Source organism: Dermacentor albipictus, chromosome 3 (genome assembly GCF_038994185.2).
Source record: "Dermacentor albipictus isolate Rhodes 1998 colony chromosome 3, USDA_Dalb.pri_finalv2, whole genome shotgun sequence".
In the NCBI taxonomy this organism is placed as follows: Eukaryota; Metazoa; Arthropoda; class Arachnida; order Ixodida; family Ixodidae; genus Dermacentor; species Dermacentor albipictus.
In genome coordinates this window covers 131,593,636-131,609,933 of record NC_091823.1, presented here as the reverse complement: position 1 = coordinate 131,609,933, position 16,298 = coordinate 131,593,636, and the positions used below count along the sequence as shown (strand labels likewise).

At 47.9% G+C, this 16,298-nt stretch overlaps 1 protein-coding gene across 1 annotated transcript in view; it reads left to right on the top strand.

The window, feature by feature from the left end:
• Window positions 1-16,298, top strand: part of LOC139057580 (venom metalloproteinase BumaMPs1-like) — a 134,765-nt gene that overhangs the window by 17,421 nt on the left and 101,046 nt on the right. The window contains exons 4-6 of the mRNA XM_070536066.1: window positions 4,987-5,119; window positions 7,472-7,531; window positions 7,830-7,951. Of these exons, the coding sequence (XP_070392167.1) occupies window positions 4,987-5,119; window positions 7,472-7,531; window positions 7,830-7,951 (315 nt within the window). The remainder of the gene's footprint in view (window positions 1-4,986; window positions 5,120-7,471; window positions 7,532-7,829; window positions 7,952-16,298) is intronic.

The following is a 16,298-nucleotide window of genomic DNA, read 5'->3' as shown; positions in this document are numbered from 1 at the left end:
TTCACTGCGTGTGTATACATGGAAGGAGCGTAGCACAGAGGAAAGGCGACGCGATAAAATTGGGTTGATATTTGCAACATGCTGAATGTGCGGAATTCCGTCTAGAGCTCTCTGGTCGTCGCCATGTTAGCCTTTTGACAATTGTAAGTATCCGCGGTATCCCGCAAAGCAATGCAGAAATTGCAGCCCGTTTACCTTTCTACTAACCTGCAAGTCTACAAGGAAGCTAGCTAGAATACTAGAGATGAGGCAGAGAGTGGGTAGATCCAATGCAGTCGTGAAACTAGTGAATAAAGGCGTTGTTATGCTTCGCTCGCAATTCATATACAAGAGGTTGAGGAGGGTACAAAGGGAATAGACGGAGGGAAAAGTCAAACAAATGGCACAGCTATACACACGACAGTGCTTGAGGGGAAACTGGATAAACTTAAGTACAAGGTACGGAACGGTACGTTTCTACTATTTCTGAAAAAATAAACACGATGCAAATAAGTAACCCAGACAAATTACACAGGGTGGGCAGAAGCCAAGCTGCATCCAGACGACAAACTGCACCATTTGCTGTGTGCCGCTCTTCAATTAACCTATTTGAGGACAAATTAGGTCATGATATACCAGCCACAGGGTATGTGGCGTTCTTCAGGGAACCTCCGTGACCTTATGATGGACAACTGCGCATGTTCCACTGTGTGTATACATGACTAAGTATCTGTTTCTTGCCATAAATTTAGTAGGCGCCTACTTGGGGGATTTGCGCACATTAGTATGTACCACTCTGCATTAGGAAAATAATTATTTCAATTTATCCAGGGCTCAGTTGAGCTGAACCTGCCTTATTTATATTCAAAGGCGTCTCAGCTTATTATTCAAACAATTGGGAAGCCCGGAGTTCGCGGAAGCCGCACTGCATGACGCAGCAAGGACTTGTGCATAAGGCAGCAGCGAGGTGGGATACACGCCGCATACACGATGCGTCTCTGCGATGGTGTTATGGCGATACTACGTGCTTCATTGGTAATCGCATTAACCTCGTCATTTATCTTAAGGTGGGTTCTACAGAACTTTAACGGGATAGCATTCTTCTAGTACTTCCCGCAGGATCTCGGAATCTATCTATCTATCTATCTATCTATCTATCTATCTATCTATCTATCTATCTATCTATCTATCTATCTATCTATCTATCTATCTATCTATCTATCTATCTATCTATCTATCTATCTATCTATCTATCTATCTATCTATCTATCTATCTATCTATCTATCTATCTATCTATCTATCTATCTATCTATCTATCTATCTATCTATCTATCTATCTATCTATCTATCTATCTATCTATCTATCTATCTATCTATCTATCTGTCTGTCTGTCTGTCTGTCTGTCTGTCTGTCTGTCTGTCTGTCTGTCTGTCTGTCTGTCTGTCTGTCTGTCTGTCTGTCTGTCTGTCTGTCTGTCTATCTATCTATCTATCTATCTATCTATCTATCTATCTATCTATCTATCTATCTATCTATCTATCTATCTATCTATCTATCTATCTATGTTTGTATTGAACCGCTTCCCCGTCTACCTGTGGGACTCATTAGTTTGTGGTCGTATGGTTTGCGCATCGGGCTGCTGTCTTGGGGCAAGAACTTTCGAAATCAACCGCTCAACCAGCTTGGGTCCCTAAATGTGCGCCAGTGTGTACATATGTGTCGCAGTTCAACGACTCTGCCACGCCGACATGGGACACCTCAGATGCGAGTGGGTAGGCAACGCTGTTCGCTAGTATCCTTCATGAGGACAGACTTGGAACACTACGTATTTGACACACGGTCTGTGCTGGCCTTCAGTGAACCTCTTTGATGCCGAATAGCCTGTCTGGTTATGTGTCAGTAGTTGGGTGGCGCTCCTTAATAAACGTTCTGACGGCATTTTTTGTTATTAGGTGCGTTGCTCTCAGAATTTGCCGCCATAGAATGACCAAAAATTCCTTAAATTACTGCGATGCTACCTGGAATCAAAGCGATAGCTCAAGGGCTCCACAAAGACAGCCAACGCGATGCTCTATTGGGGTTCACATTTCACGGCTACGCTTTAGCGAGCTGCGCCATGAATTCCTTAAGTTCGTGTCATTATTCAATGAACTTCTCGTCCACTGAGTGTGCGGAAAGCGAGAGAACAATTCTCAGGGTTCACAGGCACGGGTGTGCCACGCTACTCGTATATGATACCACGCGTGGACTTCTAGGCAGTGTTACTTGTAGGCACAGCGTGTCCAAAAAGAACCGCGACATAGGGACCCGGTGGCCACATCACGTGTTTCTCAGTGCTCCCACGCACGTGCATGCATTTTGGTGGCCCTGTGCAGGCTTTGCGGCGCTGACGTTAGATGGCGACGAGTTTTCTTGGGGAGACGCGAAAGTTGAAACGTGCTGTAGCACACGCCTCATACAAAAGGCGTTTCGACAGTCGCAACACGTTGTGCCGCTATAGTGATTCAATTCTAATGCATTGCAAGCAAGAGATCTCGTCAGACGGGTTCTGTCGCATTTTTGAAGGCTATAGACGCCGGCACATTGGCCCATCAGTACGAAAGGTGCCCATGAATACGCGCAAGCTCATATCGCAGAAGGAGTCCCGAGGTTGTTTCTTCGGGCAAAACGTCAGTTGTCGATGTTATTTCTGCGGCAATACAGAAGCCGGTTCATACCTACTTGCCGATGTTGACCCACCTTCCATACGTGGCAAGAAACATGCGCGTGGGAAAGTGGCTGAATGTGCTAAAGAAAACGATTGCTATGAATGAAAAGGGTAGGAGTGCCCGTGAGTGACACAGATAAGTATGGCGCCCTCGAAATTTCAAGCACAGTGCAAAATCATTGCATTCAACCACTACTAACACTTGGAACTTAAAATAAAAAGTATCGACCAAACTAAAGGAACACCCAGAAAAGCAAAGGAGCAAAAGCATATTTTTGCGACTCTAACAGAAAGGAAAGCAGCCGTGTCGATTAGAAAGAAAGCGTGAGATTGCAACGTGGCCGTTGATAATGATTGAAAGAAATAGATTTAGGCAAGCCAAATATTGCGGATAATATACAACCGGTGGTCAAACGCAGCTACAGAACTGCCTTGATGGGAGGGATACTCACACAACTGGTACCGTATAATATATACGATAAAAAGTCCAGCAGATTTAAAGCGGCAGAAAACAAAAGAGCCGTGCCAGCAAAGTAAGAAAAATGAAAACATGCGCAGGACAAATTGACCACAGAAAACGGGCATAGCAGTTCGTGAAGGTAATTTGGTTACATAAATAAGCCACACAAAAGAAGTTGTGAAATAGCTCAACATAGTAGAAATTACAGCATTTAAAACAAAAAAATCTGTATGTATCAACGTCACTCGCGTTGGAGGCGTGCGCGGCCATTTTCTACATCGCTGGTCATCGCCTCCAAACGAAAGTAGTGAATTCTGGTGTCGTAGCGAGAGCGCTAGACGTTTTTGGCCTCATTCAGAACAATAAAGTTCTGAATTCAAAGTACAAAATTTGAGGTTCAGTCGTCTACTCTACGCTCAAGCGTGCAAGCGTGCTGGTTCTTGTCCCTTATACAAAGTTCCGGCAACTACGATCTGCAAAACAATGTTGCGGAGATATTAGACGTGATGCTGCATCCATTACCGTACGCAACAATTCTCTATTATCGACTCGTACATGACGAAACCAAGTAGATGTTCATGTCGGTGATATTACCATTAAAGCCTTTAAAGAGCGCAGAGCGCAGATAGTCATAAGTGCTTCGCGCTGCACTAGGCTGCGCAAAATTATTACTCCCGCTGCTCAGTGCCCTGCAGGATCCATCGATAGCACTGCGCGTTTCATTCTTGGAATGTGCACTTCTGTATTTCTGGGTGTCAGACAACTACTTTTTACGCCATGCTTCTGAAGTGTACTGATGACGTGATTATCGGTCATGGCTACTTCTAGACGCACGCTGCATTATCTGTTGCTCGACGGGGTTTACTTAAATGCAGGCGGGTGATTCTGTAAGTGTCCAGCTGCTGGGCATCTCAGTTATGCCTGCTGCTGAAGTTTTTATTGTCTGGGCTGGGGTACGCGTGAGCAATAACCAGCTGCCCCCAGAAAATCAGCACTTCAGCACCAGACCAAACGGACATGCTCACTCGATGGAGACTTACAGAACACCTCAAAAGGTCTCTTTTTTACTACCTCAGCATCTCTGTTGCTCGAAGACACCTATACACTGAGATGTGTTAACATGAGGGTCAATCCTTCACATATTTTTCTTCACCTGATTACCCACTTGTCGGCAATTATACGGTATGCGCGGGTCTCGACGTGGTCTTTTTATGCAGAATGCATCAATTCATCCCACTTTTATCACAACAGGCTGCAACCAAGCCTGCATGCACATTAATTGCTTGCACCGTCATACCTCACCCGCGCAAACTGTATGCGCCGGACGACATTGTATTTCGTGCTATCGCTTAGCAGCGTTGACCTTATTTGACGTAGCCGCTAATCTCATCTTTCACCCCTATTTTTGTAGTCTGCAGTGGCCCCTTCGATCGCATAGCTCCACAGCTATGCCGTAAAATTGATTCACATTCCCTGTCAACACATTTCGAATAGTTATCGTTGCTGGAGGCACCGTTTGCTGCCATAATAATAAATATTTTCACCAGTGACCACGCGTTTAATATTGCACTCATTGCCTGATAGTTGGAGCCTACATACATATGAACCATACTTTGCCTCTATATTAAGGTTATAGCCAGTCAGTATCTGTCCCTATTCGATGCTGTCTCTTTTATTGTTCATTTTTCCTTCATTGCAATGAATTACCATCTAAGTGTTTACATTCCTAATAAACCACAAATAAGACATTGCACTCAGCCGTGCTGCTTTACTTTCAGTGACATATGGTTGGTTTCTTTCCCATTGATTGTCGTCGCTCATTATTGCAATTATTTTAGGAGGGTGTACTCGGCCACACTCTGCGCATAAAACCATTGGAAGGAATGGAGAGATCTTCAAGCGGTGAAATAGCTCATAAACTCTACGAGATTCCTGACCCACAGAATAAGCAACATCGAGGAGACGATTACTGTAAGGAGACCTCACTGGTTTATTGCTTTGAGAATTCACACCATGCACGCGATCTACGGTGAAAATATTCTAAGTACTCTAAAAGAAGAAATTTATTTTATTGAGGTATACCTATTTTGTGCAAGGAATTGTTTTCACAAACTTCTAATGGATTCGCCCAAAAGTATCAGGGCATTCGGCAGTGCCACGTGGCGACTTAAGGTGCTCTCACCCAAGCTTTCAACGAATAATCACTGCATCAAGGAGGCATAATGTCAAATCTACACCAGAAGCAAACGAGACGGCCTAAGTAAAAGGGCTTTAGCAGCCTCTTTTGTTAACCTAATTTGGGCAAGGAAGTGGTAAAGTAAATGAATACATGTCATATAATAATAAATAGCCAATTTAAAATATTGTAGCCCTGTCATATTTCGTGCCGTTGACAGGCTACATGAGGGAGAAGGTTACCATGGCTGATGATGATTCATCTCACAAGGCAGTCATGGCCATCCATCCTCTTCCGCTTACGGGCAATTGATTAGTTTTGATCTGCATGCAGACAGCTTTGATAAGACGTCTGTGGCATGGGGAAGGCAGTAATTTGACTGCGCGCTAGAACCGCATCACATGGTTGATTTCCAGATTTTTAGTGGTTTTAAATGAGTATTGGAATGATAAAATATGAACAGCCATTTTAATGTAAAAAGGACCATTTATTGTTGCTCAATACGTTACCCAACATGCTGCGTTTCCGGCTTTGAATGGCAGCTTTATAAGTTTGTCGGTCAAATTATTTATTTAGTGGGGTCCTGGACCACCCTCGGGCTTGGTGAAAAAGCGCCGTCCACGGTAGTGTATGCTGTTTTCAACACCTCAGCTACATTTTGCAATCATAGGCGCCGCGTGGAGCTGGAAAGCGCAACGCTAAATCCAATTTTTCTGAAACATTCTCTTTTCCACACAAGCCTTGTTCTGAGTCTTTTCGGGCGCCATATCTAGTCGTACAGCATATTGCGTATGCGGCAGCAACTGGGCAATAGCTGACACCAATGAACAAGGATGCTTAGACCACTGGGCTTGTTTCTTTTAATAATGTTTGCACTCATCGACGCTGTTTAACAAAATGACTGCAGAAAGAGAAAAGATGCTTTCGAATAACGGTAAGGATTAAGTGTTTGCAGAAGAGTCCGGTTATCGCCTGCTCACCCTTGGCCGTGGCCGCCCGTGTAGCCACTAAGCTTTTCCCAGCCTGTTTAGTGGTGCCCTAGCCTTCGGGTGACGCAAATCTCGATTACTTTTGAACACTCAATTATCCTCGACCTACAGGGTGCATAAAGCCACATCACACATACGCTTGCAAGCACGCGATCACCACTGGCTGCTCCAGACTAGACACCATGGCATACTTTGCTTCTAACTTAGCTCTTGACAAGGCTTAATCATGCGCATCTTGGATGTGGCTACTATCCAACGATCAAGCTGGGGCAAAACCAAGCCGGCCTCAAACATGTAACACAGCCATACAGGAGCAAATGAGCGCCAGCGCGCACTCAAGGTCTGTCGTGCCCAAAGCAAACACTGCGCACATGCACTAGCGTTGCAGGTAGCTGCGGTCTGCAAAGTAACTTAGATACCACGGCATCCGCGTGTTGCCGCGACCAGTACGCTGGCTGTGTGCACTGCAACTCGCTGAGGACAACCGCGTTTGGCGCGTCGTAGACGCCCAACTCGGAAATAGCGCCGTTTACGGGGACATTCAAAATAAAATTTTAACTATGACACACAGTGGCGTTCAGTATGTGGGACGTTGTGGACCAACCTTTCTCTACCATAGCCTTAGCAGTGCAAGGCATTGAAGAAGGAGCAGGAGGACCGTGAAGGTGACCTTTGCCAACTATTGCGCTTCTTATGAATGAATAGAAGCACTTTTTGCGTCAAGGTATTTCTAGAATACTCTACTGTAAATTCAGTTCCGTTCATGAACTAGGAGAACAGGTGGTTCAGGGCTTTTTAATGAATTATGTGAACAGCAGAACTAGCTATTTTGCTTAAGATGACATTTACCAGCGCTCGGTTGGCTAGGTTTTTGAAGGCCCAACGTATATTTTCTTAGGGTTTCACAGAAATAAGCTGAAACACCCGGTGTTTTAGCTTATAACAAAATTTCTTCTCACAAAAACGTCAATCAGACCACTTTATACGTAAGGATATTTTATACGTGTTTGTACAACAGATGCAATAAAGCACTATGTTCATGAAGGTAAGAATGCGGCAATTTCAATAGCACTATCTTCTCACACACAATGAATAAAAAGCCTCAAGTACTTTCAATACTACGTTTGACAACGTTTGTATACTTCTTTCCTCCTGCAGCAACGCCAAATATCAGCCTGGAGGCGCGACAGGTCGAACCTCGATTTGATTGGTACAAAGGTAGGGTTTCTCAAATACCATCGTCTCCATCTTATCCAGTCACTTGTCTACCACACCATATAGCGATATAGAAATAGTTGACAAACTTGATACGTTAGAGCAAGTTTAACCACCGATGATTGTTCTCGCTTCTGTAGTTTTACATTTAATGTTGCTCGGTTTACTTGACGCAAGTTTACTCAGAAAATGGCGAATTTATTTTTTAACACTTCTGTCATTGTTTCCCGTTGTTTCCCACCCCCAATAGCGTATCACTACTTCACAGACATTACAACACATTTACTTATCTTTTCAACAGGTCCACGTTTGCCTGTGTTTATAACGCCTGAAGTATACGTCGTCGTTGATTACCTCATCTGCAAAGCATTAAAATTTGTAGAAAAGAAAATTGCAAGATACGTTGCTATAATGACTACTTCGGTACGTATCCTGTTCTTCTGATAGGTCGAAATGACTGTTAGGTTAAAGGGTACTGCTTTTTATTCTCATTTATAATACAAATAAAGAAAAAGTAATCATGATATCGCCACATACATTGCTGGTAAGAGTAAACTTATTTTCTGTTGGCCGTCACCAGAAGACAGTAAAGTGTAAACCTGTAGCCAGGATAATGTATCAGATAAAAGAAAATTACCAAAGCAACAATTTATGAAGGGGCAAGACGTATCACCTTGTTCATTTATATGACCTAGTCGAATCAGGAAGGACCAGTAGCATTAGTGCAACAATCTGTCTCTTTTATTTCTCGTACAAAATATTGTGGCAGCCATTTCCGATAGTGGTCACCTTAGAGACCTGTCCCGATAGAACGCATTTCGAGGGCCAGACAGAGAGACAGACAGACAAAGTACTTTAATTAATCCTGCGCAGCTACTGTCAGGACCTCCTAACGGGAGGCCATTGTAGCCGCTGGCCGCGCCCACGTAAAGGACAGAACACCGGGACGCTCCGCTCTTTCCTGGGCCCTCTGGATAGCCTGGGATTGCTTACGGAGTACCGTGCTTCTGATGGCCTCCTCCCATCCCGCTTCACTGGAGAGCAAGTCGTTAGGCATCGCGGGACATCGCCAGAGCATGTGAGCCATTGAGCAAAAGGTTTCAGTGCAGTCGGGACAGCTAGGGTCCACATCCGAGTACATCCTACTGAGGAATCCCCGCGACGGGAAAGATTCCATCTGCAGCATTCGAAGTGTAGCTGACTGACCTCTACTGAGCTTCGGGTGAGGCAGAGGATAAATTCTCCGACCAAGTTGGTAATGTTTAGTAATGTCATTAAATGTGAGGAGCGGATCGTTCTGCTAAGTCCCTTCCTGCCCCTCCGGAGCCTCCAGACCGTCGCCGCGGCGCGTGAGTTCTCGCGCATGGTCGTGGGCAAGCTCGTTGAGGTTTGGGAAGCCCTCGAGAACGTTCGTGCCCATGTGTGCGGGGAACCACGTGATATAATGAAAACCGGGGCAAGTCCTTTTCTCTAAAATAGAGACCGCTTCTCGTGCGAGGTTAGCCGACTCAAAAGCTCTGATTGCGTCTCTCGAGTCAGTGTAAATGTAGGAACGCTCTGGGTCACACAAGGCCAGCGCAACCGCAATTTGCTCTGCGATACTCGCGGTGGCAGCTCTGACCGAGGCCGAGAAGCGAAGCGCCCCCCCCCCCCCCCGCCCGTCTATAACCGACAACGCGAACACTCTCCTGTTCCCGTACTGCGCCGCATCGACAAAGACCGCGGAGTCTCTGTCATCTCTAACTTTCTTCAATATGGCTCGAGCACGGGCTTTACGTCTATCCTCGTTATGCTGCGGATGTACGTTCCGCGGGAAAGGCCTCACTAGGTAGGTTGCCTTCGTTTCTCGTGTCAATGTAATACGCCAGTCCTCCGTTATCTTAGGAGCAATGCCAACCTCGTCGAGAATTCGCCTGCCAGCTTGGGTCGACGATAGCCTAACCACCTGGGCAGTGACCTGTGCCTCTATAATCTCTTCTATGCTATTGTGCATACCGAGTTGATCTAGCCTGTCGAAGCTCGTGGCAATAGGCAAGCCTAGCACTTTCTTGATGCTCTTGCGCATGAGTGTATTTAATTTGGTCTTTTCCGCTTTTGTCCACAGTAGAGCTGACGCCACATAGTTAATATGGCTCATGAGGAACGCGTTGTACATCCCCTTCAACCCCTTCTTTCGGTTGGACACCTTAGCAATTATCCGCAACATATTCTCCGTTTTGGCTGAAACGTGGGTAACTGTTCTGGCATTACAATTCCTCGCGTCTATGAGCAGGCCTAGTATCTTAACTGAGCCGACTCTAGGAATTTTCTGCCCATTATTCGCGTATAATGCCACGGGTAGCTGGTTGAGGGGCGTCAGACCCCGAACCCCTTGCCTTGCGGTCCTGTAAAGCAACAGCTCCGATTTACTCGTAGACAGCTTGAGACCCGTGTCCTCGAGGTAAGCCTCCGTCTCGTCCAAGACCGCTTGTAGAGCTTGCTCCATTTCAGCTACGGAGCCCCCTGGGCAACAGATCGTGATGTCATCTGCGTAAAGTGCGTGACCTATGCCCTGGAGGCCACCCAGCCTATCTGATAGACCGTTCATGACTATATTGAAGAGCAGCGGCGAGATAACTGATCCTTGAGGGGTACGTCCCGAGCTCCCAATCCGTACCCGCTCGACCGAATCTGCCCCATTTGAATAGTAGCAGTTCTATTCATGAGAAAGGAACTTACAAAGGCCTGGAATTTGACTCCTAGGCCTATCCCGGCCATGGCTTGCAGAATGTATCTATGAAACACTGTGTCGAATGCCTTAGTGAGATCCAGGGCGAGAATCCCTCTCACGTCCCGGGTGCCGCTATCAAAGATTTGCTTCCTTAGCATTAGCATAACCTCCTGCGTCGAGAGGCCGGGCTGAAAACCAACCACATTATGTGGGAAGAGGTTTCTGCGCTCTATGTACACGGAAACCCTGTTCAAGATCACATGCTCCGCTACCTTGCCTATGCACGAGGCTAGCGATACAGGCCTCATGTTGTCCAAATGAAGGGGTTTTCGTGGTTTACGGATGAGTGTCACTATAGCCGACCGCCATCCGTCAGGCACCTGTCCGGTCTCCCATACCCTGTTTACCTCCTTAGTTAGTAGTTCCACTGTTTATCGTCCAGGTTTCGTAATAGCCTGTTAGAAATTTTATCCGGACCCGGAGCCGATCTGCTGTTTAAATTGTAGATCACCGCCCTGATCTCCGATTCTGAGAAAGGCGCGTCCAGTTCCTCTACCGTCGCGCACTCGATCTGCGGATAATCCTCTTCCTGCGTCGGCCCTATAGGAAGGTATCTATCCGCGATCGCATTCAAAAGTGACTCTTCAGTAACTCCCTCCTGTTTGTGCCGGTGTATGACTTAACTAAGTGTTTGCCTTTGATTAAGCTTTGTCTGTGCGTCGCCCAGGAGGTGCTTGAGGAGGTTCCACTTCCCTCCTGAGCGCATAGACCCGTCTACTGCCACGCAGACCTTGTCCAATTGTAGCCTATTGAGCTCCGCGCAATATCTCTCGATCTCTCTATTAAGCTCCGCAACCTTTTTCCTCAGCCTACGATTTAACCTTTGTGTTTTCCACCTCATCAGAATTGACGATTTCGCCTCCAACAGATGCGCTAGGTGCGGATCCATTCTTAGGACCTCCGCTCCTGTTTCTACTACCCTAGTAGCCCTCTCGACGTCCTCCGTTAGCTATTCGATAGCCTCGTCAAACGAGGAAAATGTACTCGTTCGCTCCTTCCTAAGTTTCCTGAACTGCTCCCAGTCCGTGACTCGAAATACCCTCGCCGGTCGGGCATCCACCGTTAATGTTATCGCTACTATGAAGTGGTCACTGCCCAGGTTCTCCTGCTTATTGGCCCACGTTACGTTACCTACGTTCCTTGCACAGGCCAAATCAGGCGTTGTGTGTCGCGCAACTGATGTGCCCAGCCTAGTTGGGAACCCTGGGTCCATGATTACCAAAAACGCAAGATTATCCAGGATCCTAGCCAGGTTCTCTCCTTTTGCAGTCCGTCTGACGTAGCCCCATGCATTATGAGGGGCGTTAAAGTCCTCAGCAACTATAAGAGGAGAGTTTTTGGCTATCGACGTCGCCTTCCTAAGCAGGGAGTTAAACGTCTGTCTCTGGTCTGACGGTGGGCTATAGACATTAAGCACAAAGACGCTCTGCTTGAGACGCCCGTGCGGTATAACCTCCACGGAAAGAGCCTCCATCTTACCCCGTCCAGATTGGATTGTATGTTCAATAAACGCTAGATTTTTTTTTGATCATCGTAGCTAGTCCTCTGCCTCCCTCGTTCCTGACCGACACAGTGTTGAAGCCAGAGAGGGTAGGGTCGTCACATAGTGTCTCCTGTAATAACAAAATCTGCGGTTTTTCCACCTCATTCACCAAAAGGTGCCGTAGCGGATCCTTGCGCCTTTGAAAACTAGCGCAGTTCCACTGCCATATTACCAGCTCTTTGTGATCGCCCACCACGATGCTACAACAACATACCTTGCTCCACAGCCGGAGCAACCTCGGAGTGATTCACTGCCTTACTTTGCGCTCGGACCTAGGCTTTGGCCTTAATCGCCGCCTTTTTTTTCTAGTGCGGTCACTCTTTGGATCAAAAGCTTTACGCTTTCCTGATTTTCTCTACTTATCCTAAGTAGTTCTTCCAACATCTTTCTTTGCTGGACCTCTCCCTCAGACGTGTCCGAGTCGCTCTCGTCGTTAGGAAGGGGGGCCTTACGCTTTGCTTTAGTGAGTCCTACGCGGGGTATATGCTCGACTACCTGTGGCGTCTTGTCGCACGCCTCTATTTCAATGGACTTTGGGTTTGCCTTGGCGGCTTTGAGTCGGCGTACCTCCTCTCTAAGCTCCTTAACTTCCTTAAGTAATGTGTCCACCTGCGACCTACTACCATGCTCTGGCGAAGCCGACCCCGTTACCTCCGTGGGTCTCTGTGGCTCCTTCTTCTTCTTCCCTTCGTCACGATCCGCCCAGGTAAGCTCCTCCTGGATCCGCACGCTGGACACAGAGCGCCCTCTTGATCTGGAGCGCTGCCTGATTGCACCGCGCTTCTGCGCAGCTGGCGTGCGAGAGCGGCTGCTTTCGGTGCTGCGCTCCTGCATAACTGGCGTACGCGAGCGGCTCCTGCCGCCCGCCGTGATGACGTCGGTTCCCAGTTTCAGCTGCTCGGCGCGTCGACGCCGCTGCCGCCGTCTTCTTCTGACGATATATGGTACTTGAAATTTGTCCCTACACTCTTTGGCCGCGGTGGGGTGTGGGCCACCGCACAACGTGCATTGCGGATCGCACTGATGTTCTACCGCCGGCGATCGTTTGCCGCAGGTGCGACACAACTTGCTTCCCAGGTTGGGACACACGTCAGCCCGGTGTCCCAGTCCTCCGCAACGGCAGCAGACTTCCATGTGGCGTCGGTACAGCGAGCAGCGAAACATGCTCGTGCCGCATGCCACGTAGTTGGGCACCCTCATTCCCTCGGAAGGTACCACCACCGCTGTAGTGTTCTTGATCCGCCTGACCTCCAAAGCGCCCGGATTCCGATTATTTACAATTCTCGCTCTGAGTTGAGCCTCGCTGACTTCCACGTCGACTCCTCTTATGACTCCTCTACACGTATTCCCGGGTGGGGCCAGGTACGCTGCAACCCCAAACGTGCCTTCACCGAGCCTGATTTGCTGCACTCGGGCGTACGCGTTCGCGTTTTTTTTTTTTGTGAGGAGTACACACGACAAAAATGTTCTGAACTCCGTTAGGACACATCGTGTCCTCTTCGATAGCGGCTGCAGCCAAGGATGCCGCCATGGCCAAGGCCTGCTCAAAGCGTATTTTACTGACCTTGTTTACATTGAGGCGGTCGCGTGGTCTGACAATGATGCGAAAAGCGTCCCTCGGCAGTCGAGGCAGCCTCGAAGCAGCGGTGACGCGTCGCATCGCGTCGCGTGGTGCCGTGGTGCGGCCGCCGTCCCTCCGTCTGCCACTTTTATTTCCACCGTCTTGACCCGAAGAATATTGTTCCCTGCACCTGCCGGGCCGGTGGCCGTGCGCCACCTTCCATCGCGCGTCGCATGGCCTCTTCCTGAGTAATCTCTTCTCCTTCCACAACGTCCATCCTGCATTCAAAGTCCCACATGCGCGGGAGTAGGCCTAAGCCTACCCTCACCGTGTTTCAAACACTCGCAGAACGGCAAAATGTCCTCCCACCGACGAAAATCCTGTATCGGCATGGTCCTCTTGACGTTCCACGTCGATTAAGGCATAACTCGCCCGTTATGGCAGGGAGACCCACTCGAGAACGTTGATGAAAGCTGGAGCCGATGTCAAAGCGTCCGCACTAGACGACTTCTTCTTCCTCCCTTTCAAGGGCCAAATGCGCCTTGTTTTCGATGAATGCGTATGCAGCAAATCTAACTGTTTGGCAATAGCAACTGTAACGCTTGACAGCGCTGCCTTATATCTACCTATATCTCTGGAGCGTTATGGGAATATATTTCATAAACATAAAATATTCCTACAAAAGCAACGCGCTCTTGTGGCTTGATCGCGATGGTATGACGACCAGCAGATGACAAGAATGGAATGACAACAATAGCACAACCAAGGTGGCATGACGAATATGGTATGACCACGGAAGTAAATAAGCATCATGCTGATGACAATAATCAATGACAACAGATGCATAATACAACTATCTCACCATGACGCAATGACGATGGTGGCATGACAAGTGGGACATAGAAGGACGAAGAATGAATGGCATTGACGGATTCAAAAAGGCAGTACCACCATGATGGCATGACTGTTGTCGCATGTTATGCCATAACGCATGTCAGTGTTAAAGTTAGAATATCGTAAATGGAACAGACGCCATGACATCACTATGAGATTAGGACAATGAATACATGAGGGCGACTGTATGACGACGACGTAATGAAGAAGTTAGCATGAGAACAATGCGCATCTTCAATTTTCGGAGTTCTGGCAATCCCCAGGCAGCCAAATGGCAGCCAGCTAGTTCTGGTCCTGACAGGAAGTCACGTGGGCTGGGATTCCAAGACAATCCTAAGCTGCCCAAAGTTTGGAAAATACAGCGCCGCGTCAGCTAGCTGCAGGATAAATGTAAACATGCTACCAACATGGCAGCGCCCGGCGAACCCGGCACGCGCTTGGCGTACTCGGCCCATTTGTGCGTTGCCAGCTTGAAAAGGCATAGTTGTATTCAGGAATAACAGCACTTCCGCTAGATTTCATGCGCCTCGGCACAGGCAGCGCACTGGGCGCCCTCACTTTGCGCACAGTAACAGACGGCCTCCGACACGTGCGATGCTAAGAGGCAATATCACGCGCAAGTGATTGTGTCTCCAAAAACAATTGCTCGAGTATACCTACTGAAAGCGATCACGTCGCCCACCGGTGACATTGATGAGTTCGCGTTATGTCTTCACTTGACAAGGCAAAAAAAAAAAAAGCAGGATGTCGAGTACGCCTTTTGTGCACAAAATTTTGCGCAGAGATGCTTGGCCTTCGATTTGAAAAAGTTTTTTTCGGCTAATGGTGCAACTCTTATGACCCAAAGGAACTCGGGATGCGGCTGAAGCATAAAAATGCACGCCGCCAGCGACCAGCGAAATGTTGTGCACGAAAAACAATATTGGTCACGATCATGATAGCGATACGCTAATGTTCCGTCATGTGTTATATGACCTGCAACATCGGTGCCCGTTGTCGAAGAACCTCAAGCACTGTACGGCTGCGCAGACAAAGGGTGTGATCTATACCTCAACACAAATTCAAATAGTGGTATTTATTAAAATGTTATTTCGCATGTCAGAGCTGCTGCGTAGCCCTGGAGCCCCTTCGACCACGAACAAGGGTGTTGCAAGTCATTGCACGCGACTGTACGTGTACCTATTACTCAACCAGCGCATTCTTAACATCAACGACCTGCAGTTAGAACATGTATCGGCTACGAGATACCACCCATGGACACGATGGCGAGAGAGCGAAAAACATTTATTGCTAATGAAGTGGGGAGAGTTTCTGGAAGTGTGGAGTTCTTAGTTCAGGGCGACATTGGCTCGCGCCGCGTGCCCGCCGGATGCCTTCGCTAACTGCAGAAAAAGGAGATATCGCCACATATATACGCGAGATATGTGAAAATGAACTCCACAAGAGAAAGATGAACCGAAAATGTACCAAAATCTATATGAATGAGCGTCTAGAAGTTGCGCAGAACACGAAGCATATAACATGCACGCATGAGAGCATGGCGCGCTGTTCACTGCCGGGAAGAAGCCTTCACGAGCCACACGCGCACAAAAGCTTAAATTGTTCACTGTCGCTCGTATCGCACCGCCTCGCAATGCAGAATGTGCTTTAGAACCTAAGAAGATAAAGCTAGAGGTAAGGAAATCCGGCAATGGCCGTTGCCTGAGCGAGGTAAGGTCTTCATGCGCCCGCGTCGCAATCGCTCAAGTCCCCACAAAGATGGCGGCGAGCGCTCATCGCCTCTTTTGTCGTTTGCTAGCCAGAGAAGTTCCACAGAGCAGCCAGACCAAAATTGTCCCGGCTTGATATGGCAGCCACCGGGTTGCCAGAACCGGCCAGGCCGAGTAAAACGAACGCCCGGGGGAAGTGCTGTGGCGCGGTGGGTGGAGCAACTTGAGAAAAACGAAGACGCTCTGGCTGGCCCTGGTAGCTCTCGGGTAGCCAGAAGTGGCTACCCATTGTA